The following is a 26,481-nucleotide window of genomic DNA, read 5'->3' as shown; positions in this document are numbered from 1 at the left end:
TGGAACTACATCAAACTAAAAATCTTCCGTACAGCAAAGGAAACCATCAACACAATGAAAAGGCAACCTATGGAATGGGAGAGAATATTTGCAAATCATATACCTGATAAGAGGTTAATATCCAAAACATATAAAGAACTCATACAATTCAATAGCAAAAAAAAACCCCAAAAGAGTCTGACTCTGAGAAGGGAAATATACATTTGAGAGAAGGTGAGGGTAACAGGGAGTTGGGTCTGAGGATAATTTTCTTCTCAGCCAAGCAGGCCCTTGCTGAGAGCAGATAAGCCGAGCTGAGGGCGATGATGCAGGTTTGGGGCGCGGAGACCGGATATGAACACGAGGATGACAGACGTTCAGGGAGTGTCAGGCGCTAAAGCTAAACTTGTCAGCCTCGCTCCTCAAAAGCTGTACAATGATGAACTGCCCGCCAGGTGGCGGTGTCTGCGGAAGCTCACGTATCCCATCGGCCCTGGCGCCAGGGCGGAAGAAGGTTCAGAGGTGATTCTGTGGCTCGCTGCGCCTCGGCTCTCCTAGCCAGACTGACGTTGGACAACAAAGATGGCGGCAGGAACCAGCAATTACTGGGAAGGTGAGGGGGAAGCCTCCGGGTGGATCCAGCCGAGGGGCAGAGGGGCTGAGTGCGGACGGGGCTTGGGGCAGGCAGCGGAGGAAAGAGCCTGGTCTCCGGAGCGGCCGGGCTGAGGGGCGGGGCTCGTCTAGTGGGAGCCCGGGGCCTGGGGGCGGCGGAGACCGGACGGTCCGGGCCAGGGGCTGACCTGCCAGGCAGCGGGACCTGGGGCAGGGTTGGCCAGAGAGGGCTGAGCGGGGACGGAGGGAAGAGGGGCCTGAGTCGGCGGAGGAGGACTGGGTTGAGGGGGTAGCGGAACTTGGACGAAGGGGCTTGGGCTACGAGCTCGGAGAGGAAACGAGTGTTGAGAGAGAAGATCCGAGCCCAGGAGACTGGGGGAGTCAGCGCGTTCGAGTTGAGGTCGCTGTTGGACAGTTGGGTAGGAAAAGCGAAAGGAGGAACTGGTCAGTCCGGTCCACAGAGGGAAATTGTGTAAGTGGAATGTCTCTTACTGGGTCCCCTTGGCAGCTTCAGGCTGGGACTTCGAGGACTGGGTGTCGAGTCGGCTTTTGAAGGCGGAGGAAATAACTTTGCCTTCTGCTCTAGAGATGGGTTTTGTTAAAAAGAGAAAGTTGGGAGAACCACTGTGAATTGTCATTATTGCATTTGCTATATACCTCTTCTACCAAAAAACCGTCTTGTGATTTGACAAGTACGTTTGTTTAATTCCTGAAAATATGGTCCGATAAAGTGGACTCACCTAAAACTCATTCCTGGACCGTGATGATGAACAAAAATCAGAGGAGGCTCACCTTTTTCTTTCAGTTGTCTCTTTGCTTTACTGCAGCATAGAAACTATTCTCAGAATCTCTTACCCCTTTTAACCTATTTCCTATTGCTACCCACTGAAACCTCTGGAAACCCACCACAAATAACAGTATTGTTACTATCAGATACTTGGTCTAAGAAACTTGATTCTAAGTTCATCCATACTTACCTGTTATACTTTTCAAAGTGCTTTTGCTTGATGTTTTCTGTTAGAAAATCAGTTACTAATTACAGAAGAGCATGCTTATAGTTTAAAACACGTATTAAAATGCCAATTTGAAATGTGTGTACTAGCTAGAAAATATTTTTAAATTATGTAGAAGTGGCTGTTGGTATCTTTAATACAAGTCAGTAGACTATGGTTTTTTGACGCACCGTGCTATAATAATTATAGAGCTTATTATTGACAACCTACTCTGTGCTAGGGGCTTTAAACACATGATTACTAATGCATAGAAAAATCTCGAAAGTAGGGGTTTAAAAAACAAAAAGCTGAGGTGCATAAAGTAGATTGTCAATAAATCACAGAGCCAGTTCTTAGAATCTCAGATTTTTAGGCTGAGCTGAGATTCTAACTGAGATTTGGTCTCTGGGCAAATGTTCTCCACTGTATTACTCTGCTTTTTACTTCTGGCTGATAAGTATATTGAAATAATGTTTTGTATTCCTTATTCCGGAAAGATGAGATCCTTACATTATTCCTTCCTACGTTTCAGCCCTTTTATTTGGACCTTGCTTCACCATGAATGAGAGTACTCACATCTAGATGTGGGTTTCTGAACTTTGGCTTCTCTCACTCAACCACTTACATGCCAGACTACTATACCAGTTTCTTTGCTTGTTTGTTTTAAAACTTATGCTCTTATTTCTGTCATACTTAGGTCTAACCCTGTTAGTGGCTCGTTGTTTATTGTTAGTTTCAGCCTCTCCAACTTTCTTTCAGTAAACTTAAGGAATTTTTTTTATCTTTGTCTATGATTATTTTTTCTTTATGCTCAATCGCTAAGTCATTCTACTATTAAGAATTTCATAAGGCTAATAAAGCTTTGGGACATAAAGAGATAGGAAAATCTCTGTCAAAAACAGTCGTGGTTTCTTGTCGTAAAGATAGCTGGTAAACTAATATAATGCTGGTCAGAAACCAGTTCCTTTGTGATTTGTATTCTCTTCTGTTTTCCTCCAAATTATGAAATTTTAGTTACTGCTATAGAAATAATTTCGTGGATGTTAGGACATTTGTTGTCTAGCTGTTTTTGAGATAAAGCTGAAATTTTGTGTCTCCCACTGTCCCTCCCCTTCTTGTCCCATCTGAAGTTTAAATAAGTGACAATTTGCTTTCCTGGGTAAATACTTGGTTTTGTCCTTATAACACTTCTTTATGGGAGGATCTAGATCAATATGTGATCATTTGCATTGTTTGTTTTCTTCCGGTTAGTTTTATGATTTTCATGTCTACTGATGGACTTGTTATGTCTAATTATTTGCTTTTATAATTTTTTAAAGATCTGAGGAAACAGGCTCGACAGCTGGAAAATGAACTTGACCTGAAACTAGTTTCCTTCAGTAAACTATGTACCAGTTATAGTCACAGCAGTGCCCGAGATGGAAGACGCGACAGGTATAGGTAGTACCAGATTCTGTCTCTTATGTCTTAGAGTAAATAATGTTTTTCTGTGTGAGTGAGGAACATCAGCCCTGAGCTAACATCCATGCCAATCCTCCTCTTTTTTACTGAGGAAGACTGGCCCTGAGCTAACATCAGTGCCCATCTTCCTCCACTTTATGTGGGACGCCGCCACAGCATGGCCTGACAAGCAGTGCATCGGTGCGCACCCGGAATCCAAACCCGGGCCGCCAGCAGCAGAGCGCGAGCACTTAACCACTAAGCCACGGAGCAGGCCCCTAAATAATGTTTTTAAAGCATTAAAAACTAAACCAAAATATATAATTCTGTACCTTGGTCATTTTGGTGAATTTTTGGTGTTTTATTTTGTTATTGATTGTTTTATTTTTTATTAATTTATATAAATTCTTCTTAATTCTTGAGACTAGCATTTATTTGGGATCCTTTGGCAAAGACTGTGACAGTGTTAGGAGGAAAATGCCAATGCTTAAGAATGAGTTTGTGTCAGAGATAAGAGTTTCTAGTTCAGCGTTTGTAAGGAAATGTGGTGGATTTGCCCACATTGTATTTCTTATAGCTTCTGATTGCTAAATGGAGCTGAGGAGCTACCTAAATGCAAAATATACGTACTGCTTTTCTGGTGTTTTAGAATGGATCTAATGCAGTATGTGTCCTCACTATTAATCATCTGAGCTGCTTTTAATTTTGCTTCTTTTTTGAGCATCTGGTATACAGCTGTATTGAACATATGGAAAATAAGTTCTTTGAATCTTATGCTCACGTTGAATCTTATGCTCACATCCACTTGCTTCAAAGAATTTTAGGAAATCTTTAAGATGCTTGGAAAGTGTCTTAGATGTAATGGACTCCCACATGCCTATCTCCCATTTTAAGAAATAATCGTTAACAATTCAGTTGAAACCCTGGATGGCATTTCATTTGCTCCCTCCCCATAATCTCCATATATTTTTACTACATATGTTTGTGTTCCTGAACAGTTCATGGGATCCTACTATAGTTATTTTGCAGTTTTCTTTTTTGTTTAACGTTATCTTTGAGATTCAGCTGTAGATATATTTAACTGTGGTATATTCATTTTCAACATATAGTATTACATTGTATGATTTTATCACAATTTATTCTATAGTTGCATGTTGTTTCTAATTTTTGCTAATTAATAATAATTTTAATAGCTGACACAGAGTGTTCATTATGTGTCAGGTCCTGTTTTAAGCGCTTTATATAAAGGCTACTGGGAACATTTTTACCTATAAAATATTTGTATATACGTAGCAGTAGAATTGCCGGTAGCAGAGTTGTTAGTTGTTATCCTCTCTTTATTTTACATACTTTTTTGAGGATTGGTGGTAGGCAGGATATTTTTTCAGCTAATAATAATAACAACAACAAAAACTGATCTTGGGTTTGAACCTAGGTTTTTCTATCTCCAGAGCCCTCAACACTAGCCAAAGTGTTGCTTCTTTTTAGTAAGGGCACATTATTAAAGAATTAAAATTAAAGATAGCAGGGCCAACATATTGACTCGAGGACCTAAAAGAAAGCTATTGGCATATCACATAGCTTTGATTGCAGTGCATTTTGCGGGGCTTGCCTTTACTTAGCAAGTAAAGAGAATAAGGAATGTCCTTTTCTATGAGTAAACTTATTTTATCATTGGAAAGCATTTTTCCTGAAGTCTCCCACTTGGCTATGCCAGTGAGTATACAATTTTAAAACTCCTAATTGTTAAGGGATACAGGGGCCAGCCCAGTGGTGCAGCAGTTAAGTTCGCACGTTCCACTTGGGTGACCGGGGTTCGCTGGTTCGGATCCTGGGCACAGACCTACTACTGCTCATCAAGCCGTGCTGAGGCGGTGTCCCACATGAAAGAGCTGGAAGGACTTACAACTAGTACATTTTATGGCTCTTCTTATATGCCATACTACATAGTTCTGTGGTTTTTTTTCACGTGATTTGTTCTTTCAGATTCAGCATTCAGTTGGGCACTGCCATAGCTTAAGTTACTTTCATCTGGGGCAGTAAACAAGCATTTGGAATTTCTTTACATTATGAAGATTGGATGTATTAAAGCTTGGGAAAATCTTACATTCAATTATATTTTATACTGAATTTAATATTTAGGATATGTGATCTTTATAGGAAAACTCCTATAAAATTATAGCTTCTTAAGAAACAGAGAGATCTCAGGGGTTCCACTTGACCTCTTTAAGAATAATTACCCTCCACTTTGGCGGCCCAGGTTCATAGGTTCATTGGACCTACTCTGCTCATCAGCCATGCTGTGGAAGCCTCCCACATACAAAATAGAGGAAGATTGGCACAGATGTCAGCTCAGGGCAAATCTTCCTCACCAAAAAAAAAAAAAAAAACCCAACACTAATTACCTTATTATTTTAAATATTTTTTAAAGGATTGGGTTTAAGTAATGGATTCTCTTTATTTGAACTTCTCTTTAGCTCTGACACAACACCTCTTTTAAATGGATCAAGCCAAGACAGAATGTTTGAAACAATGGCAATTGAGATTGAACAGCTTTTGGCAAGGGTAAGCACTTAACAGCCATCGGCTAAATGGCTATTTTGCTAATAACTGTGTGTTTGTTAGTTATGATACTAGATTATATTACTGCAGACGTGTTTATTGAAGTCACCCTTTCATTCAAGATATGTGCCTCCCCAGGCCACTTGAATTTTGATGACAGCCATTCCCAGATCCTATGAATATTATTTTAGCCTTTATGAATTATTTGGGGGAAATACTGACATTGTGTGCTGTCTTCTTGTTGTTTTTTGTTTGTTTGTTTGTTTTTTGCTGTTATCCAAAAGGACATACAGGCAAATAACTTACTTTTATCTCTTTATAGTGCTTTCTAAAATATTTTTATTGGTTTTCAGTATTGCTTCTTTTTTTTTAGCTTACAGGAGTAAATGATAAAATGGCAGAGTATACCAACAGCGCGGGTGTCCCCTCCTTGAATGCAGCACTGATGCATACGTTACAGCGACATAGAGACATATTACAGGTAATATTTTGGGCTTAAGATTTTTGTTATTATAGGAAGTTCTTTTTTTTTTAATCCCTGTAGAATGTGTACACATGTATTTAAGAGAACGAAGGGAAAAGTCTTCTGAGAGGGTAAATGCCATGCTATAGAAGTTTGTCTTATTTTACTTTTTTTTCCCTTGGTATTATAAAACTCTGAAAATGTCTAATAGCTCTTGCTTTTGCCTAGTAAAATAGAATAATATTCATCAGTAGATAAATATACTTCTACTGTGAGAGACCTTGCTAGCTAACTGTAACAGTGAAATAGCCAGTGGTCATTATACAGTGGTTTAGAGTATACTTTCATCAGGCTTTGAAGATAACATGGAAGAGGTGTAATTTACTTTATTTAATATATTGTTTGAGAAAATATTAAAAGTGTACCAATAAAATTAAATAAACTCTTAAACATTTTCTTATGGGCGTGTTAAAAATATAGTAGTACAAATAGAAAGGCAGATATTTTTAATATTGAAAAAATTCAGCAACTGTTTCTAATTTTAAAAACTCTTCTTAAAAATTAGAATAGAAGGATGCTTTACCTAATGTAAAAATGTGTATATCACATTAAAAGCTAGCACTAAAAGCATTCCCATTGAAGGAATAGGATATCCACAATCACCATAGATGTTTAACATTGTTTTGGAAGTTCTTGGTGGTGCAATTAGACAGTGAAAAGAAACAGGATATAAATATTGGAAAGGAAGAGATGAAATTTGTATTATGTAGCAGTGATAAGATTATATATCTAATATGACAAGAAAACTAACCCCCCAAAATTAGAAACAAATTCAGTAAGATGGTGGATTACAAAATTGATATATAAAGGCAAGTAGTTTTCCTACATATGAGCAATAATCTGTTAGGAAATACAATGGAAGAAACTGTAAAATCCTTATGTATAAATTTAATAAGAATGTATAGGACTTGTATGTATAAAACTCTACTGAGGAACATAAAAGAAGATTTACTCTGCTTTTGGATGGGAAGATTCCTCTCTAAATCAGCCTGTGAATTGATTGCTATCCCAATGGAAATAGCAGCGTTTTTTGTTTCTTTGTTTCATTGTTTTTTAATTGGCAAAATGACACCAAAGTTCAAGAATAAACAAGAAAAAAAATGTGAAAATGAAGATAAGTAGTAAAAGATGCCTAGTTCTACCAGATATTAAAACCTGTGAAGAATCTGGAATAATTAAGACAGTTTGATCTAGAGAAAAAATAGACCAATAGAACAGAGTTCATATATAGACCCAAATGTGTGTAGAAATTTAGTTTCTGATAAAGGAGGTATTTTAAATCAGTGGGAAAAAGAGGGATTATAAAATAAATAGAGCTGTAACAATGGCTAATTATTTGGGGGGAAAATGAAAACCTCAATTTCTATCTCATTCCTCCCATCCAGAATAAATTCCAAATGGATCAAAGATTTACAAGTAGAAAAAGAAACCATAAAAGTTCAAAATAAAGCATGGGTGAACTTATACAATTTGGGTATTAAAGGACTGTATGCAAGACCTAATACCAGAAACTATAACAAATGACTAGTTTGTTTAGTATACAAATAATAGAAATTAAAAAAAGACAAACTAATAGGAAAATGGGCAAAGGATATGAACTTGCTGTTTACAGCAAATGAGTGACCAAAACCATAGAAAGATCTTTGGCCACATTCCCAAATAAAAATAGACAAATCAAAATGCGACGTGATTTTTCACCTGTCGGATTAGCAAATATTGAAACATTTGTAACCCATTATTGGCAAGAGTATAGAAAAATGGGCACTCATCCATTTGCTGGGGACATAAATTGGTGCAGTCTTTATAGAAGGCAGTTTAAGTGCTATCAAAATTTAAATATAAGATTCTTTGATCCAGTTCTTCTGCTGGGCATTTACTCTTTAAATACACTTAAAAAAGAGAGGTTCTATAAAATATATATAAAAGAATGTTTATTGCAGCATTTTTTAACAGAAAAAAATGAAAGCAACTAAAATATTTATCAGCAGGGAATTTATTAAATTATAATAGAGCCATAAGGTAGAATTTTATATAGCTTTTATAAAGAATACAGATTTCTGTTTGCTAATATGGAAAGATTTCTTGGTATTTTATGAACTACAAAAAACGAGATGTATAGCAGAATACCATATGATTTCTTTAGCATAAATGAAAGAAATAATAGACAAGCTTGTATATGCAAAAACATCTCCTGAAAGAAAATAAAAGAAAGTGATGATAATGTTATGAACTATGGAGCCAGGATGGTTTTACTTTTATTCCTTTTGGTGCTCTTTTAGTACTCGCCCTATGTTCATGTGTTATTTTTGTTTTAAAAGGGTCAGTATGGGCTCGCTGGAAGATAGGATTATGCTTTTCATCTTCTTGATATATACATCTCTTAATTTAAAAAAGTAATGAATATTTCTTAATATCTTAAAAGTATGGTAATAGAAAAAGAAAGCAAAATATTTAAAGATTATTTTGTTTACAGTTCTCTTGGTTTTGTTCTTTGATTAGTTTAGACATTAACTTTCTTTGGGAATTCCAAAAGGATGAAATCTGAAAATAAGCCCCATTGAGTACACTAAGGAGTAGAAAGAGCCCCTCAAGTTTTCTCTTAGGCTATTTGAAGTCATTTTATCTTAGAGTTATTTTTTTCTTTACAATTCTGCCCCGTAAGACAAGGTGCTAGAACATATGAAGAATAGTGATTTAGTGGCACCATTACCCTAGCACCAAATTGTTTTCATTTGAAAGAAGTTGGGCATTCTTCAGGAAAGTGATTATAATGTTATTTTAACCTCTTGGCAATTTTATTTCTTAAATAGCAGTTTTTTTGACTGAAATTTCTAAAAGGATGACAATACATAACTGGCTCAGTAAGATGAAAATATATAATTATGTTGAGACCGGATGTTGATTTATTGCAGGATTATACACATGAATTCCATAAAACCAAAGCAAACTTTATGGCAATACGGGAAAGGGAGAATCTCTTGGGATCAGTACGAAAGGATATTGAGTAAGTTACCTTTTATATTATCTTGTGGGATGTTTATTCATATTTAGATTGAGAATATATCCATGATTAACAGCTACTTGAGTAGGAGAACCATGTTTCAAGATTTCTCATTCCCATTTCACTGTTTTTTAAACATTGCTGCTACAATATGGTCCTAATCTACTTTGCTGGTTTTATCTCCAGCTTCCCTTGTTTTGTCATTGACTCCTGCCAACCTTGACTTTCCTGTCTTCGTTCAAATTCCAGTTTAGGTGATATCTTCATGGGTTTTTCTCTGATCTACCACCCACCTTAAAAATTGTAACATTACCAGTAACTGAAGCTCCCCGTGTTTCCCTTCCTGATTACCACCTATCCCCCTACCTTCTCCCTTGCCCCAATAATTATATATTCAGGTAGCTATCAACGTAGCCTTTACTTCCCTGGAATCAGAAATATCTGTTTTTTACAGATTTTATACAAACTTATAGCCTTATGTCAAATTATTGAAGGACTCCCAACATTTTCATGCTGATCTCAATCCATAATTTTAAAGATTTGTTCTTTTCTTCCATCCCTGTACCACACCTTCAGTAATATAGTCTAGCATTTCATACACGTTTTTGAGATTTTTTTCACAACTGAACGTGAATGACAATGTTAAATCCATGGGGCATCTGATTAAAACTGCAGACTTTCCCACTTTTAGACCATCTATTGATGGCTATCATTGTCTCATGTGATAAGTTTATGATATTTATGTTTCATAAGTATGATACTTATGTCTCATAAATGGTTATTTACATTACCATTCATAAACTGATATATATCCTGTGTACCCTGAGAAACATTTTCTTAGAGATCCTTTATTTTGTTATAACAGTAAGACAGCTCTGCAGCAAAAATAATTTAATATTCGTCGCATTCAAAATTTTTGTTTGAAACTCTAACCCAGGGTTATCCAGCCACCAAAGTTATATTTCTACCTCCAGAAATTATCTTGGAAAATAAATTTTTATTGTTTATCTCTGTTTTATTTTTGTTTTTTATGTTTAGTCATATGTACTTTGTGTAACATGGAGTAAAAAACTAAATATTTTTGCCATAATTAGGAATTTTGTAATATCTTTAGTTCTCAGGAACATGTAATAGATGTACAGTCTATTTACATATATATTTTAAGGAATGCATTGAGAACCAGTAGGGGACAGCCTTTAATGTATAGGCATTTAGCTCCCTCACAGTTTGTGGGAAACACTGGAATACAGCCCACTGTAATAACTGGCTTTCTGAAAGATGATCATAAAGGAAAACTTGTTCATCCATTCATTAAATTATTTTCTGATTACCAACCATGAGTAGGGCACTGTGTCAGTCATAGTAGAAGGTAGAAATGAAAAGACCAACTTGGCTCTCTAGGCGTTTATAATCTAGGTGCTAAAGAGGAGTAGGGCACATACTCAAATTTATATAATACGAGGCAGAATATGGTTAGTGAGATGAGATATAGTAGTAATAACTGACGTTTTAAAGTTTTTTGCAATTACATACCACTTTTCCACATATTATCTCTTTTTGACTTCATATAATCTTTTGATATAGACAGAAATTATTAGTCCTATTTTATAAAACTAGATACTAAGAGACTTGTGTCAGGTTAAATGGCTAATAAACGATGGAGTACAGATTTAAATCCAAATCATCAGTCTTCCAAGTCCAGTGTGTTCTTGGTTATGTCATGCTGCTTTTCCTGATGTTTTCTTTCCCGCTGTGCTGTGAACATTAGCACTGCCTCTCAGCCAGTATCTAGTTCAGTTTTAGCAGCATGACCCTCTTTTGTCTTACTGCAGTATATGTGCAGTTCCTTGAATTTTTATTTTGTTCTTGATAAAGTAAAGAACAGAAACATGAAAGTGTTGATAGTAGTGATACAAAGCATTTTCTTTTAAACTTTAATGCACTTAGGACCAAAATAGAAGTTCTTAAGTACGCCAGAATTGTCAGATCTTTAGCTTCATTTTAGTGCTCCTGAGGCTTCTATTGATGGACTGCATGTACTGTTGTGAAGGAAAACATTCTCTTTCAGTAGCTTCACCACCCCATGTGCTGTGTAGTAATCAGTCCAAAGTTTTACTTCCACTTGAAGAAAATAAAGATATAGGAGATAATAGACAAAGAAAGGAAAAGTAAAGTTTTTGTTTATTTGTTTAAGAATGTTGGATTATTTTGCTGAAAAATAATAAACTCTTAGGCTTAAATGAGAGAGGCATTCGTATTTATCTATTTATAATAGATGTCATTTTTAGAAGGAGATGAAAAGGATTATACCTTTTAATTGTTAATTGAAAACTGGAGAGGTTTTGGGGTCAGCTCTGTACCATAGTGGTTAAAGGTTCGGTGCACTCCACTTTGGCGGCCTGGGTTTGCATGTTCAGATCCCAGGCGTGGACCTAGGCCACTCGTCAGCCGTGCTGTGGTGGTGTCCCACATAAAAAATAGAGGAAGTTTGGCATGAATATTAGCTCAGGGCTGATCTTCCTCAAGCAAAAAAAGAGGAAGATTGGCAACAGATGTTAGCTCAAGGTGACTCTTCCTCAGCAAAAACAAAACAAAACAAAACAATGGCAAGGCTCAGTTTATCCGCTTTGGGTATTTCTAGAGTCAGTCACTTAATCTTTTTTTGTAATATCTGCCAAAAATGTTCATAAATTTTCTCCATTTTGTTCTAGGTCATATAAAAGTGGGTCTGGAGTAAACAACAGAAGAACTGAACTATTTTTGAAAGAACATGATCATCTTCGAAAGTAGGTATTATTGAATGTATGCACACTATGTAGTTTTCTATACCTATTAATTCATTTACTTATGTAACAAACATATTATGGTTTTTATTATAGTGAGTGCTTTATCATTGCAATTCATTTTATTCTTCTAATGACCCTATTCGGAAGAAATGGAATTGCAACTGTTCTGACCATAATTAACAAAGATACTACCCTGTCAAATATCCAAAATCTGCATTCACACTTAATTGTTACCTGTAATATGTCCTTTTTTTTTTTTTTTAAAGATTTTATTTATTCATTTTTTTCCCCCCAAAGCCCCAGTAGATAGTTGTATGTCATAGGTTCACATCCTTCTAGTTGCTGTACGTGGGACTCGGCCTCGGGTTGGTCGGAGAAGTGGTGCCTTGGGGCGTGCCCGGGATCCGAACCCGGGCCGCCAGCATCAGAGCGCGCGCACTTAACCGCTAAGCCACGGAGCCGGCCCTGTAATATGTCCTTTATTGCCTTAATGTTTCTTTTCTTTAGCAAGTCTATTGCTCTAATACTTTTGTCCACTACTGTAAGTTATTAGTAATAATACTGATACTGACTTATGTTTGAATGGCCTGATACCAACTAATATATGTCAAGAAACTTTATAAAGGATAATTGGCCATACCTCAAATCCAAAGAAAATCTATTTCCCAAGATTTCAGAAGAAAATGCCTAAAAACTTGGATGAACTATATATATATTTTAAAGCAAGTCACCATGCTCGATCCCTGCTTCATCTATTTTTTCTCTGAATGTACGGTTTCTTTAATTATTTTCTCTGTATTTTGTTGTAGAACTTAAGGCTCAAAAAATTACTTATCTCTGTGAGCTCAGCCTCTAAGCATTTGAGCAGCTAATATCCGTGATAGTTAAATGTTATGAATTATGCTGATATTTGCTGTTGAATGTCATAAATTAGTCATATCCGTATGAGCTTAATGTACTGTTCATTTTTCTTTAAAGATCACCACTTTAAATATAAGCTGTTGAAATTAGAACATGGAAAGATCAAGACCTTTTTAGAAGTCTGGATGCTTCTAGTGTTGGAAATAGTTTTTGTGTTCTTTCTTAATCTGTTGAATATTATTGATTGACACAAGGGGGCAGTCTTTCCTAGAGTATGTTTAGTTTATAGTTATTCATAGCTTTGGTAGTTCCTTTTGTATTTGATAAAGACCACCATAAAAAGAATTTTGCATTACATCTAAAATTATATTAAAATATTCTTGGGGTACAGAGTAATTTAGGGGGTAAGATAACTCAAGGAGCACAAAATAAAGATTAGATTGCATCAGTGTTTTTATATTTATTACTTCAAAAAGAAATTAAACAGAAATGCAGTAGTTTAATTACTTTAGGAATGATTTTGATGCTGAGAAGAGTATACCAGAGTAATTACATAAGTTAATATCTTTTATTATTTCAGAATACATTGTTTATGAAAATTTCCAGTTTTGCGTTTCTTTTAATAATTCAAAGAAAACTCTTCAGGAGTTTAATATTGTCCATTTACAGAAAAAAATATAACAATTTAGAGACACACAGCTTAAGTAATTTGTTTAGGGTTATAAAAATGAAGAGATGATTGGAAATCAAAAGATGTTTTTCCATTTTTGTTTCTCAGACAAATATATACTTTATGTATATAGTATATGATATATGTATATCATAGTATATGATATATATATCATAGTATAAATATGTATATCATAGTATAAATATGTATATCATAGTATATGATATATATATATAGTGTATAATATACTTTCTGTATATTCCTGTCAACATTCTTGTGAAGAAGTTTGTATGTACTCATTGTGTACAGAGAGAAACTGGAGCAGGATGTAGTTTAAAGTAAAATGGAATATGAGCTTCTGATGAATTAGGGGAATTGTTGAGACTAAAAACAAGGGCTTAGTCCTTGCTCTCAATATTAGAATACAAAGCTTCCAAATACATTTTTGAAAAATAAATCTTTTGTATAAATTACAAATACTTGTTAGGTAATAAGATAATATAAAATTATGGACAAATATGCAAATATGTGTACAAAATAATATGAAAAACTTTCTCTGTTTTTTTCAGTATTGTTTCCGTATTTCATTTGCAAAGTGCTTTGAGGAAGAATTGACAAGATTTTTTTAGAATAACTTTTTTTAATAGAAAAACTATAAATATTCTTTGTAGTACTTATTTTAGAAAGTATTAATAATTCAACAACACAAAAAAGACGAATCACTCATTAGTACAGTCTGTAACCATTTTTTACTCATCAGTAATTGTGAGCCTTTTCCTATGTTATTTGATGATTTTTTTGTTTGTTTTTGAATAATTCTTTTAACTTTTAATAGTGTATATATTCCATAATACAGATAAACTGTAATTCGTGTAACCATTTCCCTAATGTTGGCCTTTTGGATTATTTCCAGTTTTTACTGTTACACATACTGAAGTCTTTGCATATATCCATAACTATTTCCTTATGATAAGTTCCTAGAATTGGAATTACAGGATTAAAGAATGTATTCATTTTTAAAGCTTTTGGTATAATATTGTCAAATGTCCTTCCAAAGATTTGCTAGTTTAGAGTCCTTTTAGTAGCATATACATAAACATTCCGCAATACCCATACTAACACTGATATTTTGATTTTTTTTTTTTTTAATTCCTGCCACAAAGATAAGTGAAAATTCTCAGGCAGTGTTTTTTTTTAATATAAGGAATACATTTTCATTAGAGAAAACGTACGTTAACAGCCAAGCAAAAGAAGCATTAAGAAGTAATAGTTAAATTAACCTAAAAGTGATATGGACAGCAAGGGATAAAATATTTCATCAAGCCCGTTTGTAATTAATTGGCTGGATTTGCTGCGAGGGTACTTTTTATTTTGGTCTTTCATGAATAGAGGTTTTTTTCAATACTCAGTAACTCAGGTAATTAGTTTGATTTTGTGCAGTAGGGTCAGACTTTTTATGGCAGAAGCATTTTTTATTTGATTCTTCATAAAATATTGTTTTTTTCATGTTTATGTAAATTGCTACAACTTATTTCAAAAGTACATATTTGTTCCTTGAAAAAGAGTAAAACAATGTTTATAAATGAATGCCAAACTTAAAAAATTGACTTTGTAATGAATTGTTTTTACCAGCTCCCCTTAATACTCTTTTTGTCTAAAAATTAATATTGTTAGCATCTAACAGTTTATCTTATGGAGGACAGAAATTTCTCTTCCTATATGGTGGATAAGGTAGCTTTCATTTTTGGCTTGTCTTTTCCTGAGTCTGTCTCAGTATGTCAGTCAGAAGAAAATGCTGACTTTGAATTGTGTCAAGGTTGTAGCTATTTGCTTTTCGCTGGACTATAAATGCATTCCTATGAGCTCTTTGGTTGCTATTTGGATTCATTTTTCTTCCTTTATATAATTGTTCTCTTTCAGTGCTCCCTTATATTTTCCTTTTTGAAAGAAGTATCTGAGTTAGTTTTGTATTTTAAAGTTCTTTTTTTCCCCTTAAAGAACTTCTGCTTTTATGATCTTGTCTGTCTACATATTTATTTTTAAAGGATGTAGGGCTGATTGTATTATTGCTATTTTTATAGATGGGAAATTAAGGAATAAAGATGATAGACAGACTGAGTTACCTGAGGCCTTAAAAAGCTGTGATTTGTTCAACGTCATACAGTCAGTATCTGACCAAGCATTTGTGCTTTTGCTCTAGAAGCATTTTGCCATTTTGAATAAAAGCATGTCTTCCATATTCACTTTAATGAAGCTGACAAATTTCAGAGATTCTCAGTAGTGGTGAGAAACTTGGATTAGGAGGTAAGTGTACACAAATAGAAGGAGGTTAGCCTCTTCCTGGGCTTCTTTAATATTGGCGATCATCTTCAGGTGAAAATTAGCCACCTTTTACCAGGGCTGCAACCTTCCTCTTGTCATCTGTAATTCTACCACCTCAGAAATCTTCAACTCTGGCCTCTCACTATGACCAACACACTTTATCCTTTCAAGCCTGTCTACAGCATCACTAGCTTGTCTCCTATTTTTCTTCTTACAACCTCTCCTCCTACCCTAGCTAGCCTAGGTCTCATGGTTGACTAACTGAAATACTTCCAGCATTTGGCCTTTCCTCTGCTCCTGTCTTTCTGCTGTGCCCCTGTAAAATGCCAACCCAATCCTCAGTCTACTGTTCTTCTCCTATATCTGAGGGCGAGAGAAAAGCACCCAATATACAGATTAACCCTGTTTTAAATTCATCATTTCCAACCTCATCTGGGTATTCAGTATTGCTCGATATCTTTTGCTTGCTTAACTCTGTTTAGTTCTCTCTCATTCTCTACCAAAACTTTCTCTCTTCTCTTCTTGACTCTCCTGTCCCTTCACCTAAAAAAGAGGTCCTTACCTCCTACTTCACTGAAATTTTTAACTTTTTGCTCTTTCCTACAAATTTACTTGTAGGAGTACCCTTCTCTACCCCTTTCCTAGAGTTTTTAGAGGATGGAGTATTTCTCCTGGGAAAGCCAATGCATTCATCTGGCTTTTGTCTCTATCCTTATCTGCTACATCAAATATTCTACTCTTCAGTCATCCTATATACTGGCTCTATCTCTCTAATTTATAAATATACTTTCTATCTTTGTGTCAGTACTCATTTCCTCCTTAGCCTGTTGACTTCTTCTCTCACAACTCTACTGAGCATGTTGTCACTAGGGACATCGGTAACCTCCTGAGTGCCAAATCTAATAGACGTTTTTCATTCTTCATATTGTTTGACTGCTCTACCTCATTTGATAGTGTTAATCTTTTCCTTCCTTGAAAACCTAGGCTACTTGTAACGCTGAAATTTACTGGTTCTCCACTTACTTTTCTTAACTACTCTTTGTTTCCTTCCTGAGTGCCTCCAGCTGCAGCCTCAGAATCCTTTACATAGTGCTCCAGACAGAAATTAGTTAGAATTAGTCCACAAGATGAAACTTATTTGCCATCTACCCTCTCATTTTAGGCCAATTATTTGTCTTTGGCCCACATCATAATAACACTTCCTCCTCCCCAGAGGTGGCAGCTAAAAAGAAAACCTAGCAAAGAGAAATTGCAATTTTCATTCACAAATTTATAGGAAGCCAATCGGTGAGATTTTTTTTATTGCCAAGAATAATAAAACTAACGAGAGAGTTGAAGGAAGAGGGACGAACTTTGAAATTATATAGAACCAGCTAAGGAGTTAAGCTGAGGAATTTCATCCATACTTGGAGACTGTTTGTTTTCATGAAAGTAGTCTGATTTGTGGGCATGTCACAATTACAACTGGAGTTGAAGACTGGATATATTAAGGACATCAGCTTAAAAATCTTTGACATTTTTAAAAGACCCTTGGCAGTATTTCAAAGTGGTCAAGATATTTAAAATATTACCATAATTTATCAGTTCCTAAATGTAATTCCACTTAATTGCATCACATCATAAGAACATATAAATAATTGACTTCTTGGTTTATAGAATTAAACATTTTTTTTTTAATTTTTCCTCTCATTAATTTGCCACTTTTATCTTGACTAAGATATCTTAATGGATTTATTCCTTGAATTGGCACAATGGAGAGGGCATGGGCTTTGAAGCCAGACAGACCTGAATTCAAATCCTCATGTGAACTGTATATTTTGGGGCAAAGGCCTTAAACCCTCTGGCTGTCTACTGTCTTTTAAACGGGAAAAATCTTCCTTATTTTGCAAAGTGTTGCAACGATTAGAGATGAAGTGTGTCAAGTTTACCTAGTACAGTGCCTGATGTATAGTAGACCAATTCTCTAATTACATTGAGCCATTCTTGCCCATAGTGGCGTTAGAATAGAAAAGTAGACTAGTACACTAGAATTGTGTACTTAGAGCTAGGTGACAGAGACTCCAGCCCTCTGGGGCCCTTCACTGTCAAAATGGCATGTTGGAATAGATGAATGTCAGCTAACCCTGATTATCTATTAAAACTCAGAGTGTGTTTTTAAATCATTCTCTTCATTTATTACTCCTTAGAGTTTTGTTAGTGGAGTGAATGGTTTATTTATTCATAACCTTTATTATTTTTAGATGAGAGTTCTCAAATTCCAGTTGATTCCATCTGTTTCTTTGCATTTATTGAATGCATATAAATTTTTTGTATCAGTTTTGGTTGTTTTAACAAGCATTTGTTGAACATCTATTGACATGGAAAGCATTGTACTAGGTGTTGGAGATAGGGAAGAGAATAGAACATAGTGGCATTCTACCCTGTCTTCAGTGAGCTCAGCGAGGGTGGGAGTTGGGGCAGAACAGAAATGTTAACAAGTAATTATAGTTCAAAGTAATAAATACTTTAATATATGGAGAGGTTTGTGTATACTACTATAGGATCACGTTAAAAGGAGTGTTTAACTCTGCTAAAGCTTCTGAAAGGGCTTTATAGAAGTAAAACATTTGATTTGAGTCTTGAAGGATGAGTAGGTGTTTGCCAAATGAAGAAGAGTTTTGGGAACAGGTGAGACTTGAACCTTACGAACATACCTTTCTTTTTTTTTTTTTTTTTTTTTACCTGTATCATTCCTGATAAATTATCAATATGGATATATTAGAAATGTCATTCATTTGTTGCCTACCTGCAAACCCTCTCCCAGATTACAGGCCTTACTCATGGCCCTGAAAAGGCAGCCCCATATAGAGCAAGAGATGGCAGTGGAGGGGTGAACTGAAAGGTTATATGGAGTTAGTCTAAGGCTGCCATTGTTTTCATAAATCAAATATAAAAGGTATAATTTACTTATAATGAAAATGTAGCCATTTTAAGTTTACAGTTCAGTAAGTTTTAACAAATGTATATACTCTTTTAACTGCCCACCACAGTCAAGATATAGAACATTTTTATTACCCCAAAAAAGTACCATGCTTCTTTGTAGTCAATCTCTGTTCCCCAGTCCCAGACAGCTCTGTCACTATAGATTAGTTTTACCTTTTCCAGAATTGCATATAAATGAATTCATACAATATATACTACTTGCACTTAGCGTAATGTTGCTAAGATTCATCTATTTGTTTTTTGTATCAGTAGTCGCTTCCTTTCTATAACGATAATTTCCATTGTACGATATACCTCAATATATGGATTTGTTTATCCATTCACCCATTGATGGATATTTGGGTTGTTTTTAGTTTTGGGCTGTTACAAATAAAGGTGCTGTGAATATTCATAGACAAAATTTTGTGTGGTCATATGTTTTCATTTATCTTGAGTAAATACCTAGGAATTGTATTGTTGGGTTGTATGGTAAGTGTAAGTATGTGTTTACTTTATAGGAAACTGTCAAACTGTTTTCCAAAGTGGTTATACCATTTTTGCCTTCCCGTCAATACCATATTGAGAGTTTCGCTTGCTTTAAGTCCTTGTAAACATTTGATATTGTCAATCCTTCTATTTTAGCCATTCTGATAGATGTGTAATGGTATCTCATTGTGGTTTTGATTTGCCTTTCTCTGATGACTAATGATAAGCATCCTTTCAAGTGCTTATTGGCCATTTGTACATCTTCTTTAGTGAAGTGCCTGTTCAGATATTTTGCCCATTTTTTAATTGAGCTTTTTGTCGTCTTACTATTGAGTTGTAAGAGTTCTTTCTATACTCTTACACAAGTCCTTTGTCAGATAGAGGTTTTGCAAATATTTTCTTGAGCTCGTGACTTGCCTTTTCATTTTCATAATGGTGACTTTTCAAAAGAGCAGAGCTTTTACATTTGTTGAAGTCCAGTTATCAGTTTTTTCTTTTATGGTTCATTTATTTTCAGCGTAAGAAATCTTGACCTATTCTAAGGTTGCAAATATTTTGTCCTTTGTTTTCTTCCAGAATTTTTATAGTTTTAGCATTTTGACTTCATTTTTGTGTATGGTGTGAGTTAAGGGTCAAGATTCATTTGTTTACCATGGATAGCCTGTTGTTTCAGCACCATTTGTTGAAAAGACTCCTTTCCCTCATTGAATTATATTGGCATCTTTTGTTGAGACTTAATTGATCTCATATCAGTTGGTTTATTTCTGAACTCTGTTTTGTTCCTTTGACCCATATAGGTTCATCTTTATGCCAGTGGCTTACTGTTTTGAGTACTATAGCTTTATAGTAAGTCTTCAAATGAGATAATGCAAGTCTTCTAACTGTTCTGTATTTTCAGAATTGTTTGGCTCTTCTGGGTCCTTTGCATTTCCGTATAAATTTTACAATCAGATTGTAAAAAAGCTGCTGTGATTTTAAATAAGATTACATTGAATCTATAAAACAATTTGGGGAGAATTGCCATCTTAACAATAGCAAATCTTCCAATGTAGGAACACAGTATGTTTTTCCATTTATTTAGGTCTCATTTAATGTCTTGTAGCGTTTTATGGTTTTCAACATACAAGTCTTGCACAAATTATGTTAAACTTATCTTTAAATATTTCTTGTTTTGGGATGTGATTGTAAATGGAATTCTAAATTTTAAATTTTCAAATTGTTTTTTCTAGTATAGAAATATAATTGATTATTATATATAACCTTTCATCCTGTGACCTTGCTAAGTTTACTTATTAGTCGTAATAGCTTCTTGGTAAATCCTTGGAGATTTTCTGTGTACATAATCATGTTATCTAAGAATATAGTTTTATTTCTTCCTTTCCAATCTGTATTCCTTTTATCCCCTTCCTCCCTTATTGTGTGGATACGACCTCCAACACAATGTTGAAGAGAAGTGGTTAGTGCGGATATTCTTGCCTTGTTTTGTAGTTTAGGGGGAATCATGTATCCTTTGATATTCACAGAGTTTTTGTACATGCCCTTAATCAGACTGAAGAAGAACCTTTCTCTTTCTATTTTGCTGAGAGTTGTTTTTTGTTGGTTGGTTTTTTAGCCTTTTATTTTAAAATAGTTTTAGACTTACAGAAAAATTACAAAAATAGTACAAAGAATCTCGTATACCCTTCACCCGGCTTTCCTAATGTTATTGTCTTATATAACCTTAGTACAATTATCAAAATCAGGAAATCAACATTAGTACAATAATATTAACTAAACTGCAGATGTCATCCACCAATTTTTCTACTAATATTCTTTTTATATTCCCAGATCCAAGTCAGGATTCTATATTGCATTTATTTGTCATGTCTCCTTCGTCTCCTCCAATCTGTGATAAAATTGCCTAACCTTAATTTGTCATGAAAAAACATCAGACAAACCCAAGTTGAGGGACATTCTACAAAAATAACTGACTAGTACTCTGAAGTGTTATTGTCATGAGCTTATGCGATTTTGGCAAATTGCCCATACAGTGATATGTTGGGCCCTTCTTAAAGCATTTTAGCAGGGTATATATGTCATGTCAATATTTCTCATTATTAATAATGTTCATCTAGATTGCTTAGTTAAGGTGGTGTCTACCAGGTTTCTCCACTGTAAAATTACTATATTTCCCATTGTAATTAATAAATATAGGGGAAGATGCTTTGAGACTATGCAAATACCCTGTTTCTCCTCAAACTTTTCCCACTAATTTTAGCATCCATTAGTGAGTCTTTCTTCCCTAATTATTCCTGTGGTATTTGCCTGCTAGTGATTTGCTATTTCTATCAGTCCTTGTACATTTATTAATTGGAATTTTATAAGGAAGAGCTGCCCCTTCTCCATTTATTTTATTTAATTATTTATTTATCAGTGTAGACTCAGTAGATACTTATTTTATGCTGTGGGTTATAAACCAGCACTGTCATTATTTTGCTGTTCAAATTGTTCCATCTTTGGCCACTCCTTCAGGTTAGCTTCTGTCATTTGACATGCCGCATCCTTTTTTGAGCACTTTCTTTACAATCTGGCACCACAGAATGTTCATGGCTCATCATGTATTTTCCCTACCTCAGCTCTGGAATCAACCACTTCTCCAAGCAGCCTTGGTTCCTTTGATTGGAGAGTGGTTCAGAAGCTAAGATCTGGCTGCTAAGTGTGCTTATTCCCATTGAGGTGTCATTGCTTCTGGGCTCTTACTTGCTAAAAGTTTTTATCATGAATAGGATTGAATTTTTTCATATTTTTTTTTTCATCTATTGAGGTGATCAGTTGTTTTTTTCTTTATTGCTGTAATATGGTGAATTACATTGATTATTTTCAAACATTAAACCAATCTTGATTCCTAAAATAAACCCCACTTTATCATGGTATATTTATTATCCTTTTGCTATATTGCTAGATTTATATTATTAAGAATTTTTGCGTTATGCTTGTGAAAAATATCTTTAGTTTTCTTTTCTTGAGATGTCTTTGTCTGATTTTAGTGTAAGGGTGATATTGGCCCCATTAAATGAGTTGGGAAATGTCTCCTTTTCTATTTGCTGAAAGAGTTTGTACAGGTTTGGTGTTTATTTCTTCCTTAAATGTTTGATAGAATTTACCAGTGAATCCATCTCAGGCTGGAGTTTTCTTTGTGGCAAGATTTTTAAATTACAAATTCAATTTCTTTGGAGATATAAGACTATAGCTGTGTTTGAATTTATATCCCTGGGCCAAGGGGGATGGGTTACTGTGATTGGCCCAGCCTGTCACAAATTCATCCTTGTGGCCAGTGGACTTGGAAAGTCTGTTATCAGAAGAGGATGTGGCATATACAGGGCTCCAGGGAAGTTATCAGCCAACCTAGTCACTTCCGTTGGGCTTACTATACTCTCTTCTATGCTCTAAGCCATAAACATAGAAATAATATGCAAAATCTTTTATTCTAGTGATATTTATTGAAGTGGACTTTTACTTTAATATTCCATTCCTCCCTCCCTCCCCCAACTAATGAATTATCAACTTTTTATGGGCCTAAATTTAGGGCCCTTCGTGATCAACCTACTACCTAAATCTCCAACTTCATCTCTCCATCTCTTCATCTATATCACTCTCTCCCTTTACTTACTAGGTACCAGCCATACTGGCCTCTGTTCATTTTCTTTCCCAAAGAAATCAAGCCTTGTCCCTTCTCAGCCTCTTTGTACTTACATTTTATCTACTTAGAATACTCTTCTCTTATGGGCCAGCCCTGTGGCTTAGCGGTTAAGTGCACACGCTCCGCTGCTGGCGGCCCGGGTTCGGATCCCAGGCGCGCACCGACGCACCGCTTCTCCGGCCATGCTGAGGCCGCGTCCCACATACAGCGACTAGAAGGATGTGCAGCTATGATGTACAACTATCTACTGGGGCTTTAGGGCGGGAAAATAAATAAATAAATAAAAATTAGAATACTCTTCTCTTAGCTTTTCATATGGCTTATTCATTGACGTCTTTAGGGTCTAGGCTCGTTTGTCACCTCTTCAAAGAGGCCTTTTCTAACTCTCTTGTCTGAAATAGACCCTCCTTTTTTATCTTTAACAGAGCACTTTTTTTGTTTCTTTCATAGCATTTATGAGAATCTTTAATGATTTGTTCTTTTTGTTTACTTTTTTATTGTTTTTACTCTCTTTGAATGTAAACTTCATGAGGGTAGGGACCTGGTTAGTCTAGCTCTTGGCAGTGTTGGGTCTCCAGTTCCTGTTTTATCGTAGACACTTAATATTTATTTGTGGTATAACAAATGCATGTCATATACATGTGTATATACATGTGTGCCCCAATGTAGAAAACCTGTTTCATTCATTTACTTAGTCCTCAAATATTCATTGAATACGTACTATGTGCAAGATGTTGGTCCAGATGATATATATATATATATGTATATATGAAATCTGATATATATTTCATATATATATGAGACCTGATATATATTTCATATATATATATGAGATCTGATATATATTTCATATATATATATGAAATCTGATTTTGAGAACTAAAGGGGGTATTATTAATGTGATGAATTAATTTTTTGCTTTGCAAAATGAATTTGCCATGAAATTCCTTTTAACATGAAATTCCTTTTAAAAATCAAATTCTTACATGGTATATAATAAAAGTCTTTGTCAGGCATCTCTCTTATTTACAGATAGGAAACAAGATTCAGAAAGGACATAGGCCAAGGTCTCATAACTATTCAATAGTATAGCTCTTACTAAACCCACGTTTCCTAACCTATTTCCATTATTTGTCCCACATCATGCTGCCTTCCCTGTGATTTGGTTCTTTAAAATTTCATTTTCCTTGTGTTGAGGAGCCAGCATGGCGTAATGCTATTGAGAATTAAAAGATCAGTTGCTTTTCACTTCCCTGAAAATCAAGTGAACTGGCCTCTCTGTGTCTATTTTTTTCATCATTAAAATGGGATAGTAGCTGTCCCTTTATGTTACATGATTTTAGGGGAGAATGGCTTAAGCGTTAAGGCATTTTACAAAATTAAAAGCACTCTAAAAATCTAAAGAATTTGTTTCACATAACTTTTCAAATACTAGACTGTTGTATAAAGCAAGTCACACTTAAATAAACAGGATCAATTACAGTTATTGTTGAGAATTCGTTGTTTTGTTTTCATTCCATTGACTATTTAGCAGATATGATTGAGTTGTTATCTGAGATGGTACACATATTTGTGTTGTAATTTTACACGTAAGTATAAATATGTCCATGAATGAGTAAAGAATTATTATATTCTCAATTGGAGGCTTACCTTTTCTCTGCTAACAGAGACATTTCTTAGGCTATTTTAGATTATTGATATTTTGAATTTTTGTAATTCGCCAGGCTTGTCATTTGGGTGATCCAGAGTTGTAGTTGCAGAAATATTTTAGGTAGGCATTTTAAAAACAATAAAATGGTTTAACTTTTTGTTTATTTCCTAATTTTAGCCAAATTTCTCTGAGGTCACACAGCTAGTAAAAGCTGAGATTCAAACCCAAGCCCTCTGATTGTGTTGCTTCTGCAATACTGTACTGCCTCTCTAAGATGATTCTTATGGTATCTACTTCACAGAGTTGCTAAGATAATGCGTGTAAAAATGCTTTGTAAACTGTGAGGCATTTTTGTATAAAGCAGAACATAATGAGGGTTGTAGAGTAAGAAAAGCAAATATTAAAAGAGAAAACCTTTTATATGCACTGTCAATTTACATTTCTTAAATAGAATTTGGAATACTTTTGATGCCAGGATAGTCATCATGAAACGAAATTCTAATTGTATTAACTGACCATGAATGTATTTGAAAAGTATGAGAGCTATGATCACCATAATTTAGTGACCTTTACAAGGAGTGGTTTTATCTCAAAAGTTATTGGTATAGTTGTATGTGTATTTTTTAATATACAATAAGTAGCATATGATGCCAATTAAATAATGATCAGATTATAACATCTGTAAATGGGATGATATAGTAGACTCTTGTCATTCAGGATTTGGCATTAGCTTTCTCAACTATTTATGAACCCGAAGATTCATGATGTATAGTTTGAGATACATACTTGAAAGTTATGTGCTGTGGAGCTGGTGTTGAGGAAGTCACTTGGCTAATGAGTACGTCTGACCTGTGTGGACAACAGCATTTACACTTCAGCCTCACTTCTAACTTCATATTTGCTGCTTGTTGTTATTTACTTGGTAACTACCATGAAATGATTTATATACACTCATACGTATACTTTGTTTCTTTGTGAAACATCACTCCAAGGAGAAAACACCATTATAAAGATGATAGTGAAGTGATCCTAAGAAAGTGATGTTCCTAAGTAGGAAAACAGTTTATGGAAGAAACTACATGTAATAGTAGTAGCCATAAATTTGGGAATATGCAGATCTTGAGATACATCCCTTACCTATATTGGGTCATTTGTATAATAGAAATTCAATAGGGAATTGAATTTTTAGCCTGTGAGGACTGGTAGCATCTGATGATTTCACTATGTATCTATCATTCCATTCATAGGATATTTTAAAATTACATATCAAAGCTCCATTTGTCTCAGATGGTGCAGTTGTCTGCCATATTGAAATAGATGACAAAGCAAATTAGTATTACCCTGAACAATACTTTGCTTATTTTTATATTCATGTAATAATGTCCAGTTTTACAAAGCAGAATGACATAGTTAGGAACTTTTATACAGAACTCATTTTTTTTCACTTGGAGCTGTAGTGAAAGCACATCCATCTTCAGTTGGTACATGGCTTTGTTGAACAGTAAAACTTCACTTGGAGGTGCTCTGCTATAGTGAGGAATTTTCTCTCTCCAGATGTATGTTTGCATAATATCATATATATATCCTACTTCCCACCCCCTGTAGAAATTTATAAGGATTATTTCAGTGTTAACTCTGATTGATATTTTATTAATCCAACAAGTGTCTGTTACTCATTTATTCATTCATTTACCAAGCATTTAATAAGTGTCTCCTGTGTGCTAAGTACTGTACTAAACTCTAGGGAATCAAAGATGAATCAGAGTCAGTCTCTGCCCCTTGGGAATTCATTCTAGTTGGAGGAATAATAAACATATAATTATGATATTGTGTGAAATATTATATTTTTAAAAGTATTAAATGAGATAATGTATGTGAAAAAACTTTGTAAGCTTTACAAATTTAAGGTATTTTTCCTCCAGTGCATAATACAATGTCCAACATATCTTAAGTGCT

General features: G+C 34.8%; 1 protein-coding gene across 2 annotated transcripts in view; it reads left to right on the top strand.

Annotated features, from left to right (window-relative positions):
- The first annotated feature begins 489 nt into the window (after nucleotides 1-489).
- The window catches only part of GOSR1 (golgi SNAP receptor complex member 1), a 47,290-nt gene continuing 21,298 nt past the window's right edge, over nucleotides 490-26,481 (top strand). Inside the window, exons 1-6 of one of the 2 annotated variants that reach the window (XM_058560168.1) lie at nucleotides 490-592; nucleotides 2,903-3,017; nucleotides 5,501-5,588; nucleotides 5,959-6,066; nucleotides 9,021-9,112; nucleotides 11,821-11,895. In XM_058560168.1, the coding sequence (XP_058416151.1) occupies nucleotides 562-592; nucleotides 2,903-3,017; nucleotides 5,501-5,588; nucleotides 5,959-6,066; nucleotides 9,021-9,112; nucleotides 11,821-11,895 (509 nt within the window). In that variant the 5' untranslated portion in view covers nucleotides 490-561. Of the gene's footprint in view, nucleotides 593-2,902; nucleotides 3,024-5,500; nucleotides 5,589-5,958; nucleotides 6,067-9,020; nucleotides 9,113-11,820; nucleotides 11,896-26,481 lie in introns of both variants that reach the window. The other variant, XM_058560167.1, reaches the window with a different exon arrangement.

Source organism: Diceros bicornis, chromosome 18, assembly GCF_020826845.1.
Source record: "Diceros bicornis minor isolate mBicDic1 chromosome 18, mDicBic1.mat.cur, whole genome shotgun sequence".
NCBI lineage: Eukaryota > Metazoa > Chordata > Mammalia > Perissodactyla > Rhinocerotidae > Diceros > Diceros bicornis.
The sequence above is the reverse complement of the archived record's forward strand: the minus strand, read 5'-3'. Positions and strand labels throughout refer to the sequence as shown.